Source organism: Tiliqua scincoides, chromosome 6 (genome assembly GCF_035046505.1).
Source record: "Tiliqua scincoides isolate rTilSci1 chromosome 6, rTilSci1.hap2, whole genome shotgun sequence".
In the NCBI taxonomy this organism is placed as follows: Eukaryota; Metazoa; Chordata; class Lepidosauria; order Squamata; family Scincidae; genus Tiliqua; species Tiliqua scincoides.
In genome coordinates this window covers 72,700,295-72,718,950 of record NC_089826.1, presented here as the reverse complement: position 1 = coordinate 72,718,950, position 18,656 = coordinate 72,700,295, and the positions used below count along the sequence as shown (strand labels likewise).

The 18,656-nt window shown below is 42.3% G+C and overlaps 1 protein-coding gene across 1 annotated transcript in view; it reads right to left on the bottom strand.

Annotated features, from left to right (window-relative positions):
- The window catches only part of ARAP2 (ArfGAP with RhoGAP domain, ankyrin repeat and PH domain 2), a 107,456-nt gene that overhangs the window by 73,873 nt on the left and 14,927 nt on the right, over positions 1 to 18,656 (bottom strand). The window contains exons 3-8 of the mRNA XM_066631746.1: positions 16,344 to 16,420; positions 12,711 to 12,796; positions 10,484 to 10,831; positions 9,409 to 9,478; positions 7,218 to 7,338; positions 4,211 to 4,392 (exon numbers count right to left, since the gene is read on the bottom strand). Coding sequence (XP_066487843.1) covers positions 4,211 to 4,392; positions 7,218 to 7,338; positions 9,409 to 9,478; positions 10,484 to 10,831; positions 12,711 to 12,796; positions 16,344 to 16,420 — 884 coding nt within the window. The remainder of the gene's footprint in view (positions 1 to 4,210; positions 4,393 to 7,217; positions 7,339 to 9,408; positions 9,479 to 10,483; positions 10,832 to 12,710; positions 12,797 to 16,343; positions 16,421 to 18,656) is intronic.

The window sequence follows — 18,656 nt, the reverse complement described above, 5'->3', positions numbered from 1 at the left end:
TGCTGTTGGAGACACGTGCTACTCAAGTCAACAGAACAAACTGTGATGTGTGCTTCTCTGAAAATTTGTTCTGACATAACAGAGGAGAGCAGAATTGTCAATTCAAAAACCGAATGGAATTGTTACCTGAATGTTTCAATATTTGTGTCTGCCTCCTCCCCCCAGTATTCAAGAAGGAAGAGAGAAAACAGTTAGAGATCATGGGCAAGAGGGAGATCTGCAGATCAAGAGGCATGGCCAACAGAAAACAGACTGCTACTCTGCAAACATTCCACATGATCTCACATAAGCAATGAACAGGAGGGGGTAATAGCAGAACTGGAAGACACACAGCAAGAGGCACAGCATACTGGCACTACTGAACAATCTCCATTTGCACAATGAGAGTGTAATTCTCTCCCTGCTGGGTTTCTGTAGTACAGGAACTGAGCCCCATAATAATTAAATGGAGCTTATTCAGAATTTTACACACTGGTAGTTAAAGGAGTCCAGCAATTGTGATCACATTATGTTTCCAGCCCTTGATCCTTTTTATTCAGACGTCTGAAAAAGTCAATATCAACGACTGGCATTTGCTTAACAGCCAGCAATAATGGAAAGATAACAGAATCAAAGACCCATGAAGCGAATCATTCCATCCAGCCCTGTCAATTTAACAAACCCCAAGACATGCATCCTCCTAAGTGTTTATGCTGGTTGTTTCAAACAATCTCAATTATGAACAGGATTTCTTAGGGTATATCTGTAATCAAAGGCTGGAGGAGGAAGAGGAGTCAAGTACCTGACCCTCCTGCAGGATATTCATTGATAAATGCAAAGCTTAATTATACAAATACAGATGTACTTGTATTTGTGCTATGTGAAGCTATTGCATTCTTCCATTCCCATTTCTCAGCCTGAAGCATGGAAAAAACACTCATGTTTCATAGGGTACCATATTAGCACCTACAAATGGTGACATACAGTTCTTCAGCTTTCTGCTCTGGGCAGCAGAGCCCTTCATTCCAGTAAAGTTTCCTGTAAGTTTACAGGATCATCTTGAGTAAGTTATCCCATGAAAAGCAAGATGACAAAGGAGAACATCAGTATCTTGTTTCCATACACCAAGTATGACTTCTTGCAATCCCGGCTGGTCTCTCTTGATCACATATTTACCAAGTAAAATTTCCTTTAATTATACCTTAACAAAATCCACTACATTTGTCTTGTACCAACACAAGTCACAAATCAGTTCATCCAGCCGTCATTAAATGTACTGTTCTTCACCAAACCTCTCAAACATTTCTGAACCATGTTAAAAAAAACACTGCTCAACAATTTAAACAAGATACTAGAATTATTTAAATTCTAACAGCGTTACTTTAAGGATCTCGGATAAATAACCAGCAACAGCTGCAGTTAGGGAATCACAAACATCACTCATAAACTTGGAGAGAATACTATCAGAGGGGATAAGGTCAGAAGGGATCCAAGCCATATCATATTTACCAAACTATACTGTTTCTCTTCCACAGGAAAGAATACCCTTGCTCTTCCTATGAGATCTTTCAATTGCCTTTTTCTCAGCTGTCATTTTGATTATTCAACGCCTCTCTTCCCTGGCCTCCCTGCTTTTCGCTTCCCTAATGGAGCAAGCACACAGCCAATAACAGCATCACCCCATTCTTCCTTTCCCAGTCATCAGTTCTTGGTTTCATTCTCCCAACAGCAACAACAACTCTGGCTTCTCAATGTCGAAAACTTCTTCAAGCATCTTTCTGTTGTCCTTCATACTTGCATATCAAGCACTGCTTTGTCTGCCCTGTTTTGTCTGATTATAGGCAAAGTCCTAAGTTCTCTAAATGGGAGGAGAGCAACCAGGACAATGAAAGGATGGAACAGGTTTAGATCAGCAAACGCCAAACTAGAGACTGCTATGCCCTAAAAAAGCCCTCCCTTTCCTGAGCAGTGCTTACCATTCCTCCTTGTCACCACTTATTTTCCAAGCCAATCTGTGCACAGGGATGCGCTGACAAGTCGTGTCTATTGCCCAGCATCCCAGAATGCTGTGCAGCAGGATGTCTGGGGAAATGCGACTGTCCAGAGAGTCCCGGTGCACAGATCGGCTTGCAAGATAAGAGAGGACGCAGTGGAACTGTAAGTTCCAATCAAGTGGGGCGAGGGGACGGCTTTTTCCACTCTGGATCTGCCTTGCAAGAAGGGGTTTGCAAAGCCCCAGTTTAGATTATAAAGTTATTGTCCAAACCAGTACATGTCAGAAGCGTGGATGAAAGTAGACAACTAAATGGATAAGAACAAAAAACTTCATATAGATTAATATATTTAACTTGGGAAACAAGTCTGCATTTGAAAGGGATCATATCACTTTGTTGCTTTATGTGTGTAGCCCAAAAAATCCAGAAACAAAGAAAGACCTGTGCATGCTCGATGAAGGCTCAAGAAAGGCAGAAGATGGTCCATAAGAACTACTACCTTGCTTACTCAAGCAAAGGAGACTAGAAGTCCTATTTTCATTTGCAAAATGAGAATTCTGGGCAGAAGGATTCTCCCTGACTTAGAAATTTTGAAAGTCAGTTCCCTGATTATTACACCTAATGGAGGATAAATACCCCCGTCCAGCTCACCACATGACATAAAACTGGTTGTCCAAACATGGGGTTGGTTATTCTGGCATCAAAGAAATAATTTTGATTAATCAGTTATATGTTGAGTAGAGCTAAACCTAGTCAGACTTTGATACAAGTTTGGGTTGTTTCCAAATTGTATGAGCGCTTACACATTGTTCTTGCTATCGAATTTCATTTCCCTGCAAGCTTTGACATAAAGTCCTGTGATTTGCCTGCATGCAGACCGCAAGGAGCTTGAGTCACGAGACTCCCTTTTCTGCATTAATACATTACACATCTTACAAAATTAAAAAGGAATGTCAAACTTATAACTTGGCCATTCACATGGAATTAGTTCAATGGACATGTTTTACTTTGCAAGATTATTTTAGTGGCATTATGCAATATAAAGTTTATTCCAATACATTGTTTTTAATAGCCTATTTTGCATTTATCTCTTGGAAGAGATAATGCTGTTTGGAATGGTACTTTTTTTGAAAAATTCCAAAATATACTATTGGATTTTTTTTCTTATCAGGTTGAATAGTCATCAGTATATCAGCTTGACCTGTTCTTGTTTCAGTGCTATGATTAATCTAGTCTAGATGGATATCTTAATGCTAGCATCAAATAATTTACACACACACACCCCATGGTAATAGCTCCTGAATAGATGTCAATTTCAGCGCTCTCAATGATGTTCAGCGTACTTGCTCAATCATAAGTAAATAGTACATACTCTCATAAGTCAATAGTATGTACTCTCCCCTTCAGGAGATATTAAAAAAGAACACAGAGCACTAGGGCACTCTACTAGCACCTAAATTTTAATTCAATGAAACAAAGATGAGGGTTGTTACTAATTAAAGAAACCTGAGTTGATAAACTCCATGAGTTTTATAACACAATCCTATACATGTGTACTCAGTAGTAAACTGCTCTATGTTCAATGGGACGTCCCATGGTTAAGTGTGTATATGACTGCAGCCTACATCTGCATATATTAGCATATGAGTAAACAATATTTTGAAAGCAAAGAGGATTTTCTCACTGCCCAAATACTGCATCATAGGGTAGCTAACATTTTCCCCTGGGCCTGGATTTATTTATGTATCATATTTCTGCACCCCCCTCTTCCTCCAAGGAGATCAGGACAATATACCTAGCTTCCTCTTCCACCCACTCCACCCTTTTATTCTCACAACCACTCTAAGATAGGCTAGTCTGAGGGATATTGACTGGTCCACGGTCACTCAGTATGCTTCTTGGTTGATCTTTCAGGTCCAAGTCCAAACAATCTAACCACTACAACACATAGGAAAAGCAGATTCTCAGACACAAGGAGAAAAATCAGACATGCATACAAGGCCACCAGACAAATCCATGACTGAACACGCATGTTGGTGCATGTCAAAACATCCCCCATTACCCAAACACTCCAAAATCAAGGTATAACTACAGCACTGCCATTTTCATTCTGAACATGCTGGATAATCTACAGCTCTGGAAATAACATTTGAATATTTAGTTTTTAAGCACTTAAGTTTTAAATTCTAACAAGATAAAAAAAATTGCTTACAAAGAGGTCAGCAATTTATATCTACCTGATCATTTTTGCAGAGCCACACGTTATTTCCTTGCAACAACGTAAAGATTTTGGCTTTGTACCCCTTCAGTTCCAGATAGCCACTTTTCTCAGGAGAAGCAACAAAAGATCGCGCATGGGAGACCTCAGGCTGAACATGCAGAGCATTGTGGATTGTTTGAATCCAGTCATTTCTTTCGTCTGTTAAAAAAGAAACACATTACCCCCGACAATGCATTGGACGTTGATGCCACCAACTTTATAATGTGAATTATTACTTGAGTTGTTAATGCTTTATCTACGATTTTGCTTTATTGCTGCCATCGTAAACTTCGGGGACATTGCTGAAAGGCAGGTTACAGATTTGGAAATGAAAGTCAGCAAACAAACTTGAAACATGTAAAACCAACCAAGTGATATTGTCAGTCTTGATGGCATGATACAATACACAATTTATTCTGCAATGCCGTATTTCACTAAACTACACTGAGGAGAGCCTAAGTCCATTTAAAAAACAGCTGCTCAAGGAATTTCCATGACTAGTATAATGGAAATCAGGACTCACGGATGAGTACAGCCCCTCTTTCCTGTACAGAAAAAAGCTACACCTTGCACTTCTTCTGCCAAATGACAAAGCCTTCCACAAATCCCACACTGTTCATGTACACCACAACTGCTCAGGGCTGAATGCAGCAATAAAGTGTCAGTCACTGAACCTATAAAGTAGTTAAAACAAGTGCATTTAAAATTGACTGAACTACATAAATTCAGCCAATTTCTTGGCTTTAAAACAGCAGTCCACAGGTGGTCCACAAGACCCTGAGAGGTGGTCCACAAGGTTAAAAAAAAAATTGCCTTTGATCACTTCCAGCATCTCACTGAGAGAGCATTACTCCCCCACAGACCACCAAACAAGACAGGGAACAGACTGCTCACAGCTTCACCCAGCAACCCACAAATCGCCTTTATTAATAATCTAATAAATTTCTAATAAATCTTTTCTAATTATTACAAATTTAACTGTATTTGTGTGTAAGGGTAGGGGTTGCATACAATCCACGACAATTCCAGTTTTTGCCTTAGTGGTCCACGGTCTCCTAAGGTTGGGAACCACTGCTTTAAATAAACTAAAAAGATAACAAAGGAAATTTTCTTTAACAAAAAGAAAAAATCTGCACTGCTCATGGAAGGTACTTCCACTCACTTTCCAAGGATTCCCCCACTTTCCTGCAGTGAGCCAATAGCTCTTTTGTGAATGGTCCTTGCATAGCCCTGAAAATATTGCTGTTGCTGCTGATACAACTTTGAGATGAGTAGTTTCTGTCAGGCTCCATGGGTCTCTGGAAGCCAGGTTCAGGCTCCTTACTCTCTGCAGTACAAGGGTCCAGGCAGAGGAAACTACTGGTCTGACCTCTGCTGTACTACAGTGCCTACCCACCCCTCTGCCTCAAAATTGCTTCCAGAATTTCTTCTTCAACCTGGGTAACACAAGGAGCCAAGAGGGGGCTGATTCGCTCTATATACCACTTGCTCCAGGCCTAGGTTCATTTATCTCATCAGCCACAACAGCACCCTGCCTTGCCTCCTTCAGTACTTTAACCTGGTCTGGCCCCAACTATACTTTATGTCCCTGGATCTTCAGATCACCGCCTACTTCATCTGGCACTTGACCTACTCCAGCTTGATCCCACTGTCACCTCTAGCACCTTCGACCATCACACGTCTGCAATGGAACGAGAACCAACACCAACCCAGTCTGACTTGAAGCCAGGCCAAGACCTAACACTTTCAAATATTTCTCCCTGTTAAGATTCCCTGATCATCTGATTTCCCTTCCCTATAAATAATTCAAGTTGTACAGTTATCCTATGTATCGATTCTGCATCACATTGTCTAAAGGTTAATAAATGAAGAGAGGAGAAGTTACTCTGCCCTTCACTGCTGGACTTGTGCCCTGCATTCAATACCTTAGAAAAATTGCTGGAAACACTTGAGAAATGACAATATACATATATATTCTCTCTCTGTACATATAAGTTGCAAGAAAATCCAAGTCAGATATCCTTCGATCTTCACTCCCAACCCATCAATTTCTCATTGCTCTTTGTCAGTTTTATATGGAGGAGTGACTCACAGCAGATGGCTGAAAGCACAGCTCTTAAGTGGTGTTAATAAGTGCTAAGGAAGGTCTCAAAAAAAAACAACTCAGTTTTACAGCATCTCATAAAAAAAATGTTACTTTTTTTTCTATGCTACACTGTCCCCAAGCTACAAGTTTTGTAAATTGTTCATTCACTCCAATTCTTGGTCCCATTTGTTTTCTCCCATTACAGTCATGCTGATTAGACTCATAAGCCAAAGTAATCCATCCAGGTTAGAATAATCTTACAACATTGTTTGGCAATGCAATTGATCTTTCAGCAGTTTTTTTTTGTTTGTTTTTTAAGGAATGCAGTTTTGTAGCCTCATGGAGACTGGATTTAAAAAACAAACAAAGGCATATTTTACTTTGGGCCCACTCAGACTTTCAGATACATGTGTCTTGAGACAGGTCCACTAGAGTGATCCTGCCATCTACCACAACCACATCCAAACAAAGTAGTCTCAGTAGGCACCTACTGGAGATGCTATCCTGCTATAGGTAGGGGGTTGGACTAGATGACCTTGCAGTTCCCTTCCAACTCTATGATTCTATGAAACCTTGGACACAAAAAATTCACTATGTACTGATCATGGACTTCAGCAGGTTCTGGCTAGAGAGAACAACTGTGTTTATGCAGTGCTTCTTGAACATGTTATGCCAAGAGTTCACCAGTAGATTTTTCACCTTGTTTTGAACTTGTTTACAAGTCATAATCCTTGACCAGGAAGGGAAACCTGCTTAGCTCCTTATGAAATATCACCTGTAACACCTGCTACTAGCAGTGGAAGCCACCGAAGAGACTTTTACAATCATTTGGAACCACTTAACTGAAAAATAATGGAACAGTTGTGACTAGCAGTGGCCCTTAAAACATCTATCTTACCTTCCTTTTCAGCTCTGAAGATGAATATCCTGTGTGCAGTAACAACTTCAAATTTGTTGTCCCCATGGACTCTGACTGCAGACATAGCAGAGAGGAGGATTATTCCCTTAGAGTACACTTCCTGTATCAAATGCAACAGAAACAGTCTGTGAAGGCACAGTGAATCTTACTTTAAAGTACCCATTTTAGGACATGACAAGTTATCAGCCCTAATGGTAAGTCATGCTTTTGATATTAATGCTCACCTTGCAGCAAAGAGGTGATTTTCAATCACATGGTCATGCCTACTCATGTACACCTTGCACATAGATAGAAACTGTGCATACAGTAGAGTGAACATATACTGGTTAAGGCGGGGTTTCCCACCACAATCTTTCCCACCAACTCCTTCCCATTGGTTTACTCAAGGTAGGTTGAATGTCTGAACAGGTCTATTAATTACATATAGTGGAAAAGCCAAGACACTGCTAGGAGAACTGCAATAAAAATAATTGTGCTTTATTTGACTGAACACATTTATAGAGCTGCACTCAGAGATCTGGGTTTATCCAGCTGAACTGAGCAGGTCATATTAGCAAAAAAGCAAGGGGGAGAGAGAGAATGACGCATCACTCCTGTGTATGTTTTCAAACTGGACTAGTTAAATTCCAAAATTTCTGGGCACCTTTCCTTCCCAAAATCATGTGCTGGTGTCTACAGGCATCTACTGGCTGGATTTGGTATTGTAGCTGCATTACTGTCACAAGAAATATCTAGCATAGGTTATATTACATGCTACTAGCAAGATCTCTTTACTCCTATTTCTCTGAACACCCCTATTTAGGAATCTTTTTCAAAGCAAAACAAAATGAACACTTTCGAAGTTTTCTAACTTATTGGCTTGGCTACCGAAGAATTATTCCAAGCAGTCCTTAAAAGAAAACCATGGGGTTTAATTTTCAACTTGCAAATTACTGAGAATGTTAACATCTCACTCGAGGAAACAGTATTTCCAAGTCTGATAGTCCAAAGAGCTCTGTAGTCACCAACAGATGGTTCTCACAAGCTAACATCCAAACACCAGTTACAGCTTGGACAGAGGGCACATTTAGGACATGTTTCTATTCCTCCTGCGAGTCAATACTACCATCCAACTACCAAAGTGTATTTCCGCCAGGGTATATTATTTGTTGTCCATAGAACTTTGAAAATTTAAGCCACCAGACTGGATGAAACCACGCCTCTAAGCCTAGAGCAGGGAACCAGATGAGGCATTGCCCCTATGCCAATTCACGTACAGTGACATCCTTCAAGGGAAGTAGTATGGATTCACCCAGATTCCACATCATATTGCAGCATTTTTCAAACACTTGGGTGGCATGACCCAATCTTTGGTGGGTGGCGAGCCCACCATGACCAGGAAGCTACAGGGTTAAATGAAGCGTGACCTGAAAGCTACTTCCAGGTTATATTGGCATGCAACCCAATTCATTGGCCATGTCACACCTCAGACCACCTTGTAGCTTCCTGGTTCAAAAATTGGACCACAACCCATTGGACCACAACCCACGACACACTGTTTGAGAACCATGGCACAATGAGAACCATGGCACAATGAGGCCAATGAACTGAATTGTGTGGTTTTTTACCTGGCATTGGAGGGCCCCAGATCCACTGTGGACAATTCATCAGGTTGGCAAGGTAAGGAGTTTGAGGAAACTCTGCCATACTGCAATGTACACTAAGAAGATGGGTGTTCTTTAAGATAGAAGCGTCAGTTGCTGCAGAACATAGCCAATAGGGGGATTTCTGATTCACAGCTCAGTCTCTTAGGGTCCAATCCTATCAAAATTTCCAGCACCCATGAAGCTGCAGTGCAGCCTTAAGGTAAGGGAACATTTGTCCCCTTATCTAGAGGAGTCCTCCAAGACAGCCCCAGCACCACAGAATGCAGCATGTGCCCCACTGGCACAGATGCATCAGTGCTGAAAAGCTAGATTGAATTGGGCCCTTAGTACACCAGCTCTAAAATCTAAACAAATGTGCTTTATTTGCAGCACAAGTCTGGGGACTATAGCAACTAAGGTTACAACAGTACAACTGCATTGTGTTCGATTCTTCCCTAAAACCTATGCACAACTAGCGCACTGCAGGAATAGGTTAGCACATCCCTGACAGTTAAGTAGATATTATAAAACCACTAAAAACTCACCTTGTCATTATTGTAATAAGAAATGCTGTCTCCGTCAAATTTTACCCAGCGTTTTTGAAACATGTGCTTTCTGCAAGCAAAGAAAGAAAACCAAGGTTATTTTAAAAACCACCACCAAATTTTAGAATGCTACCACTTTTACTAGACTTGTATTACCCATTTACATTTCAGTCCACTCGCCTTTCATGAGATAGCTAAACAACCAGATTCAGTCACTCACTACAGTGGGTCTTCCATATCAAAGGGGATCCATTCCAAGACACACACACCCCCAGAGAGACCGATTTCTGCAGAAAGCCCTCAAAGGACCTCCCCAGATGTGACTGAAAGGCTCTTCCTGTCATGTCCAGGTGGTCATGTGAGGCCCTCCAGCACAGGTCAGCACCTACGTTGAGTCAAATCTGCAAGTGTCTAACCTGTGGATAAGAAGGGCCCACTGTATGTACATATTATGAAGTCCTATTTAGCAGCTATTATATGCTTCACAGACTGCATTGGAATTGTGGAAGATCTGGTGATGAGGTAGGATGTGGTGGCCTTTTAAGCAGTGGCCCCTTTTAAGGGTAAGGCCTGGGCATTCAGGGAGTGTGCTATACAGCTGCAGCCACTTGAAGGTAATAGGGCCCTCAGGCATAAAAGCACCTGATGAAGGGAGAGTTTGGTGTGGGAAGGAGGAAAGCTTGAGGAAGGATAGACTGGAGACTGATGGACTGAGAAACTAATGGCTGATGGACTTCTGAGGACAACTGGAACTATGGAATTGCTGATGGTCTTTGGAGCACACTAATGGACTTTGGAGACTGCTGGAGACATTGAAGTTTGGTGTGTGGCTGCTGTGCCCAAGACCTGCCGAGGACCAAGGGGCTGCTGTAGTGGCGGGAGGCTGCTGGCAGGAGAGAGGCCCTCTGCAGATTGAACAGGCGAGCTATCCCAGTGGTGGGGTCCAGAAGGATTGCAAGGCAGAACTAGAGTCCTTTTTGAGGAAAAAAGGGGAGCTAATTAGCTAAAAGTGGGCATAGGTTCTCCAGGCAGAGCTTGGATTGGGAATCTGGCAAAACACAGACAGAGGACATACCCTTGAGGAGATAGCTTGTCCAGCCACCCTTCTTTAACCTTCTTTGTCGATGGTCCATAGAAACAGGCATAGGGTGTTATTGAGTCTTTGGGGCTAGTCATTGGATCACTGCCCAAATACATTTGCTCTTTAACAGAAAGTTCCAGATTCCCATTTCGGGGCTCTCTGGAGTTTCTTGATGTCTTCAGTTTTCTTCTTCTGATGTACTCAGAACATTCTTTCACTGTAGAGTATTCAGATTCACTGACAAAGTCATTCAGCGATATGGATTTATCCTCTTGAGAGACCAATTCACTGGTCACTACATCATCATACATTTTAGATTCCTTATTGCTATTATTTGGAGCACTGAAAGCAAATATAAACAAGTAGTATTAAACAATCTTCTTGTAGAGAGACAGGGTGTTAATTTAATTATAAACAATTAGCACAGAAACAGGAAAGCATTCTCCTACATATATGCCACAATCAGCCAATGGCAACATGACGAAATACAGGCCGCCTTCATTTTTAAGAACAAATAACATCGTACAAAACAATTTACAAACCACTAATACATTCAGATCCTGCAAAATCCAACCATCTTATTGCATAATATTGAACAATAAGATACTAAAAGGGTTCACTGTTGGAGGAAATTTACTCTAACTTAAGGTTATTTATAGTCAATAACTGTAGACCACAGCATTTATTACAGAACATCAGACCAGTAACATTTCAGAGCTAAGCACCAGCACTATGGAAAAATTTTGCCTTGATTTTAACTGCTCTGTATAATACAAGAGAAGTGTATTAAAAGGTTTTAACCAGGAAAGTTAGTCATAACTAAACATCACTGAAATTAATGGGACAAGTTAGTCATATGTTCTTTGGATACAATCCAATGTCAATAATCCAAAGGGGCAAAGTAACCATGGGCCAGAGTGTCTCCTCTTGACACTCATAGTTAGAAGCAAAGCCCCAATACAGAACTACCATCCATCAACTCATCCTCTTTAAGCAAAAGAATTTCTAGAGCCAAGGTGAAAGTTCTCTCTTGAGATTCAGGGGCTGGAAAGGAAGAAAGAGGGTTCAAAACACTACCACTTCTTCACTACCACTGCTTGCTTTGCTGTGGCAGGGGACTCTATTTGCTCCTTCCACACTGCCAAAAAAAAAAACCCTTGGAAATACACTGTGCCATAATATGGTGCAATTTTGGAACTTCTGGGAGGGATATGGCTGCCAACTTGCGCCCTTTTCACCACTCCCCAAACTGTCAAAATGCCTTGTGCCACAATTTCCTTTTCCCACAAAATTGGGACAGTCATTTCCTTCCATTCCTGTAGCTAACGTAAAATAAAAGCCCAGTTTAGATGCTGAGCTGTGAACTTGAAACTTGCTCGCTCAAAATTCACTTTGACCACGAACTCATCAGGTGGCCTAGGGAAGCCATTCTATCTCCTCCACCACTGCAATATGAAAATAATCTTGACCTAATTTATAAGGTAAGGATTACTGAGATAATAAAGATTGAACCTTGGTATTTGCAGGAGATACATTCCCTGACACCCCCTCCCCCATGGATACCAAGGCCAGACAGTGGTCCAGGACTTTGACTGCCTCCTATGAATCAGGAGGAAAGGAGAGAAAGAGCTGGGTGTCATCAGCATATTGATGGCAACCTACCCTGAACCTCCGGATGACCTCTCGCAGTGACTTCATGTAGATGTTGAACAGCATGGGGAACAGAACAGAACAGAACCTTGCAGCACCCCGCACCTAAGAGGCCAGGATGCCGAACAAGCATCCCCCTGCACCACCTTCTGGGATCTGTCAGCCAGGAAGGAGTGGAACCACTGCAAGACAGTGCCTCCAAGCCCCAACTCAGCCAACCGACCCAGAAGGACACCATGGTTGATGGTGTTGAAGGTCGCTGAGAGGTCCAGCAGGACTAACAGGGATGCACTCCCCCATCCATTCCCCGGTGCAGGTCATCTACCAAGGTTATATATGGTAATATATACCGTTTTCAACATAGTTTCTGCAGTTTCAGAAGTTTCTGCACTTTCTGCAGAAACTCAATGGTGAACATCACTGAAATAATTTATGAAGTTTGTAAACAAGTTACAGTACAAGTTTTAGAAAAATACTCTGAAATCCTGACTTTCCGGTATACATTCCAATTGTGATATTTAAACTCAGGCAACAGATGTCCAAGATAATTACGTTAATTCCAATTCAATACCATGTTTTGCTAGGAAGCACTTCCTCTTCAATGCTTCTCCCATCTTGATACTCTTGGTTGCTTGAAAATTCTTTGCCACAAGCCTCCTACAAAGAGTTTCCAATATTGGAAAGATAAACATCAATTATAAGTCTTGAGACTACAATACTTTAGAACTGTCACAATCTTTACGTTGCCTCTATCCATCATTCTCATGCTGTGTGTATACATATCTAGAGTAAACCAGCCGGCATGTAAACATAACCAACAAAAATTCTTTCAGTGTATAAAATTAAGGTTGAAATTCTATACACACTTACCTGGGAGTAAAGTCTCATTGAGCTCATGAGGACTTATGTCTGAGAAGACACATATGAAAAGTGTATGTACTACCAACAGCGCATCTTCACTGCACTATGAGTCTGCACAGCCATCCCTGTGCCAGCTATGTGTGTCACAAATGTGCTGTAAGGTATGTTTGCACCTACCCAGGAGCTGGCTAGGCCAGCACGAAGGCCCACAAAGGTCTGGCAGCACCAGAACCTGACCCTGCGCCAGCCGGCAGAGGTACATTAGCTCTGGGCAGCACATGGGCATCAGGAGGATGGAAGGAGGGATGTTTGGAGATGGGGAGAGGCATTTTGGGGTGGAACAGGTGAGGATCAGGCCGGGGGGGGGAGTGAATGGCAGAGGCCTCCTCCAATCTGGGGCCAAGTAGCCGTACATGGGCTTCCTGGATTTGCGCCAGCTATATAGCTGGTGTGGTTCCAAGATGTCCCATAGCTCATGGGCCATAGGGGTGGCTAGGGCATTACTTACCCAAGGAAACCTCCAGCCTGCTCCTATGATTCAGAGGATGCAACTCAGGCCATGCGGCCAGGCTGGACTAGCATAGCTTTGGATTGAGTTTCCCATGCAACATAATTTAAGTGGATCAGTGTGGCTTGTGAAATGCGTTATTAACCACTGAAGATATAACGCTGGTTCCCTGAAAACCACAGTTGGGTTTTTGCCTATTGGAATTCAGTCTCAGACCTCCAACCAATCCCCACAGTCAACATGGAGAAGCGTTCTAGAATAGCTGTTTGCTGAACATGCTGATTTTCCATGTGTTGGGAATTCAGTTATGTGAGCCTTTACCTACAGTTTGAAGCATTCCAGTTCAGAACCAGATTTACTGCCTGTGGGAACTAGATCTAATCACCAGGCATCCGAAACTGAACTTTTATTCAAGACTCTGAGCTGTTGATAGCAGAGACTAACAAATCGTTCAGCAGTGGGAGTGTAACATCTGGTGGTCACCCACACGAAGTCATGAGACTGTACTGTACACCCACTCTATAAAAGAGGGGTTTAACCACGAAAGGAAATGCAGAAGAGAAACTATGCTCCACATGGCCTCACATCAGCCCACTTAAACTCACAGTGGCTAACCATTCTATTCCCCATTCACAGTAGTTTTGACAGTTTTCCAGTCAGTGCTCCTGAAACTGACCCTCCAACTCCCACTGGGGAGAGGGGTGAGAGTGCCAGAAGAGCTACAAAATGCTATTACCCCCTTGTTGCCAAAGGTGAACTGCAGCTGGTTGAAAATATCCAGGAAACTTGAAATCACAAAAATTCCAGTCCCAGATGTAGAAAACCCCATCAGTCCAATACTCTGCTTGAATGAAGCAGACATTCTTGAATGAAGTGGACATTCAAAGGCAGTTGGCAAGATGGCAGATGGCACCAGCTTTTTTTTTTGGGGGGGGGGGGTAACTGTAAGATACCCTACATGGCAAATCCTATCCAAAATTTATCCTAACCTAAATGTGTAAATTGGTCATTTTGTAGGGCTGCATCTTAAGCAAGAGAGCTTTTAAGCCCCTTTAAACACTTTGTTTCCTAAGAATTGTCTTACTGCTAAGGGATATCTTTTCTTGTGGTTGAAATCACAGTCCAACATCTCTAACATTCAATCTTATTTTTCAGTACAGATAAATGCCTTAAGTTCCACTTGATTTACCTTCCCTCCTCTAGCTCCCCAGTGCCTCATTAACACGTTCCTCCAGGCATTTCTCCTATAAAACTGAAACCTTCAGTTCACCATGTCTTGCCCAATATCCTTCTTCAGTCTTATGTCATCTGCATTTTCCTAATCACTAATTTTGAAAATGAAACTTGCATAATATTACGGTTACACAGGATCTGGAGTTTTTAAAGCTCAATAAGAACACATTTTCTATTAATGATTTTTAAAGAAAAATAGATCTTTCCAAATTTAGACTGCAAAACGCTGGGGGACAGAGTTCGCTGCTGTGATGCTTGGACACTTACCCATGTTCCTTTTTCCATGGTATAATGTCTGAAAAAGACTATGATCTTTTCTCTATAAGCCAATTCACACTTTGAAATCAGTTATTCGAATGCAAGCAATTGCAAGTAAACATTCTGCTGAAGTGAAGCAGGCCCATTTATATCCATACCAAGAGGGGTAGCTGTATTAATCTACTGTAGCAAAACACAAGGAAGATCTTGTGGCACCTTAAAAACTAATCAATTCCAGTATAAACCTCCAGGGATTAGATCCCACTTGCAAGTACATGAAGGTTTACACACAGAGAGATAATACTTCATGCATCCACAAAAGCTTAAGCTAAAATAAGTTGATTGGTCTTTAAGGGGCCAGTTTTTTGTCATTTACATCATAACTAGTTATGCTGTTACCATTTCCTCCTCCAATCTCTATGAGTCTAAACCTTTGTATGTGTTCTAGTAAGTGCAGGTATTTATAATTTATATAGCACCGTCCACATACATGGTATCTGCTTTTCAACTAGAGAAAACAAGCCTGCTCTGATCAGCATTACATATACTAGAGCACCGATCCCTTATCTATGACGTGTGGCTACCAGGGGCGATACGGCAAATGCAAAAGGGCACTGCAGGATGTCCACCATGCTACAAACAGCTGTAGAAAGCTTGACTCTGCAGGCTGAGCTTCTGTGTGCAATTTTCACGCACTCGAAAAAGTCTACCTGCCTGAACCCACCTGTATGTGAACCCAGAAGAAACTGGTGATGATAGCGCAAGGGGTGCCACAGGTCGGGGAAGTTCAGGAAGTGCTGTACTAGAGTCGAACATGAGACTTGGATGCACTCAACATTTTGTTCACTTGCAAAGCAGGCATGCCCCCATATCTGTGGGGGATCCATTTCACAGACCCCAAGTGGATATGGTGACACCCGCCCCACGTGCCCATTAACATGCTTTAGCCTTACCAAAAATCTAGCTATTTTTGGCAGCTATGATCTAGCTGCCAGGAGGTACTATAAAAGCCTGTAAGTACTAGCAATTCAGCTGCCAGGAGCCGGCTGCCAGCAGGCTTATAGTAATCTGTATAAGCAAGCAGATTTTCGCTCTGGTGAGGCTTTAAACACATTAATGGGCACAGGAAGTTCCCTGTGTGCATGGATCCACAGATAATTGAAACCGCAAATACAAGATCAATCAATATGGGCCTGCCTGTACTTATGAGTCATCTATGCTTACCTTAATGTAAGAACAACCATACTAGCAGAATACCAACAATACTACACCCACAGTAGTCCTTGAAACATACAAGCCTTCCCTTTCTCACCCCTAATCATACCCATCACAAGGGGTACTTACCGCATCTTCTGATCCACCATAAAGAAAGGTTTCACCATATGGAGATATCAGAGGTGGCTTTTCTTCTGCAGGATCTCCTTTAAAAGAAAATAAAGTTGAGTTCGTACATGTAGGTAGATTGATCAGAAAGAGATTCATACATATTTTATATACTGATAAGATTATCAAGAAGGAGCAACTGAGAAGCAAATGGCTGACTAGCCCACTGAATTTGAGTTGCCACCAAGGTATGTGTCTGCCTGCAATGGGTTCATTCGCCACTTGATGCTCAGAGTCAATACGCATGTATTCAGCAAGAGATTTCAGATTAGCGATTGAAAAATTGTTCAGATTTCTCTTATTTCCAGTACTTGTTATATCCTTTTGAAACTTCATATTTTCATCTACAGAAGCATCAAAACATCTAACAATGTAAAAACAGTAACATAAAATGATCACGCAAGTCCAAAACTAAGACACATCACAGCTGCAGCAGACCATGTAATAGTCAGATTGTCACAGGTTGATCCTCAGTCCTGACAAGTAATTTGCTGGCTGAACAGTAACAGGCCTGAAGCCTTGGCCAGACCAGCACAGCACAGCATCCTGGGAGCCTCATGCTGATGCAATATCTGGTGACATGCATCAGGTGACTTCATGTGAGTGTGTGTGCGTGTGGCAGCACCTGCACAGTCAGCATGACTGTGCAGTATTTCCTGCACCCTGATTGGATGTAAGAAGTATAAGTTCCAGCAGGGGCAAGCAAAGAGTGTGGGAGAAGCAGAGCATTGTGAGCCGGAGGCTACGTTGGTTGGAAGAGTAGATCGTGTACCGTTTGTACTATTTGGACTCTGTAAATATCTGTACATAGTAATGGAGGAGTGTGGTGGAGAACTTCTGCCTTTGAGTCTTCTTTCTCGCCGAGGGTGATAGTGCTTGGCCTTGAGGCACAGAAACGATAACTGCTGTGCAGCTTCCTACGCGCCAAGGCATTGGCGGCGCTCCAGCAGCAGAGCGGAGCGGTTCCGGAACGGCCTGGGCACAACGCAGCTCGCAACACAGATAAAAAGGCCTCATGAAACAGATGTGGTTGTTAGCTTCTTGGAAGATGAAAGAGGGTGTTTCACATGGGGAGGGCACCATAGATGAGGCCCTGTCTCGTGTACACCTGTGATTTTTAATGATAATTTCATTGACTTGGCATTGATTTTACCGGAACATACTTCATAAAAGCCTCAGAGTTCTGGTCTCACTCAATCAGGATTTTTGCAAAGGTTTGTGTTCAAACCCAATGCCTCCACTTACTTGGAATAATGGCAATATGAAGAGTACGTTATACTGTACATGCAAATATAGTACACTGGGTGCATATACATTCAGTACATGCACTGAATGTACTATTCTGTGCATTTTTTAAAATTATTCTAGCAAGGCACCTGCCACTATGACAGAGCGCATTTACTTTCTCCCAAAGGTGTCAAGAGGTATTACATAGTACAGTCGGAGAAAATAAGGAGCAGGCACTTGGAGAGATAATTAGTTTCAGGGAATATTTTTCCCCTACTTGATATTGGAGAGAGGTCACTGGTGCCATGGTGCCCCCCCCCCGGCTCTGCAAACATCAGAGATTACTGTAAGAATAAAACAAGATTCCTCCTGCTCCTTGTATACTCTAGTCCAGGGGTGTCTAAACTTTTTGACAGGAGGGCCACTTCATCTCTCTGACACTGTGTACAGGGACGGGGGGGGGGGAAGAATTGTTTACATTTCAACTTACATAAATGAATATATTAGAGATGGAACTTATAGGAATGAATGGTCTTGCAATAGCTCAAGGGCTATAAAAGGCCCTGCACAAAGCAAGGCCAGCCTCTCCTTCGCTGCTGCTGCTGCACCACAGACGTGAAACAGCAAGCTGTGGAGGGAGTCCTCGTCCCACATTTCACATGATAGGTTGAACAGTCACCCTCACACTGAGAGCAGCTGCGTGAGGCCAGCATGGACTCCAGCAAGTCTCTGGAGAGTCAGAGACTCATTGAAGACTGGGGGCTCCCCACGGGACGAATTGGGAGTTCCCAAGGGCCACAAATGGCCCCCAGGCTGGGGTTTGGACACCCCTGCTCTAGTCCTTTCCCATCTAAGAACTTTCCCTGAAGGAGAGATTATTATTATTATTTAAATGTCTAAGACTGCAATCCTAACCTTACTTTGCTGGGAGTAATTCCTAGTGAACATATAGGACTTACTTCTGAGTAGACCTGATCAGGATTGTGCCCGAAGCTACTTTTCAATCAATAAAAGTCTAAAACGCTAGTTCACAACAAAAAGACCCAG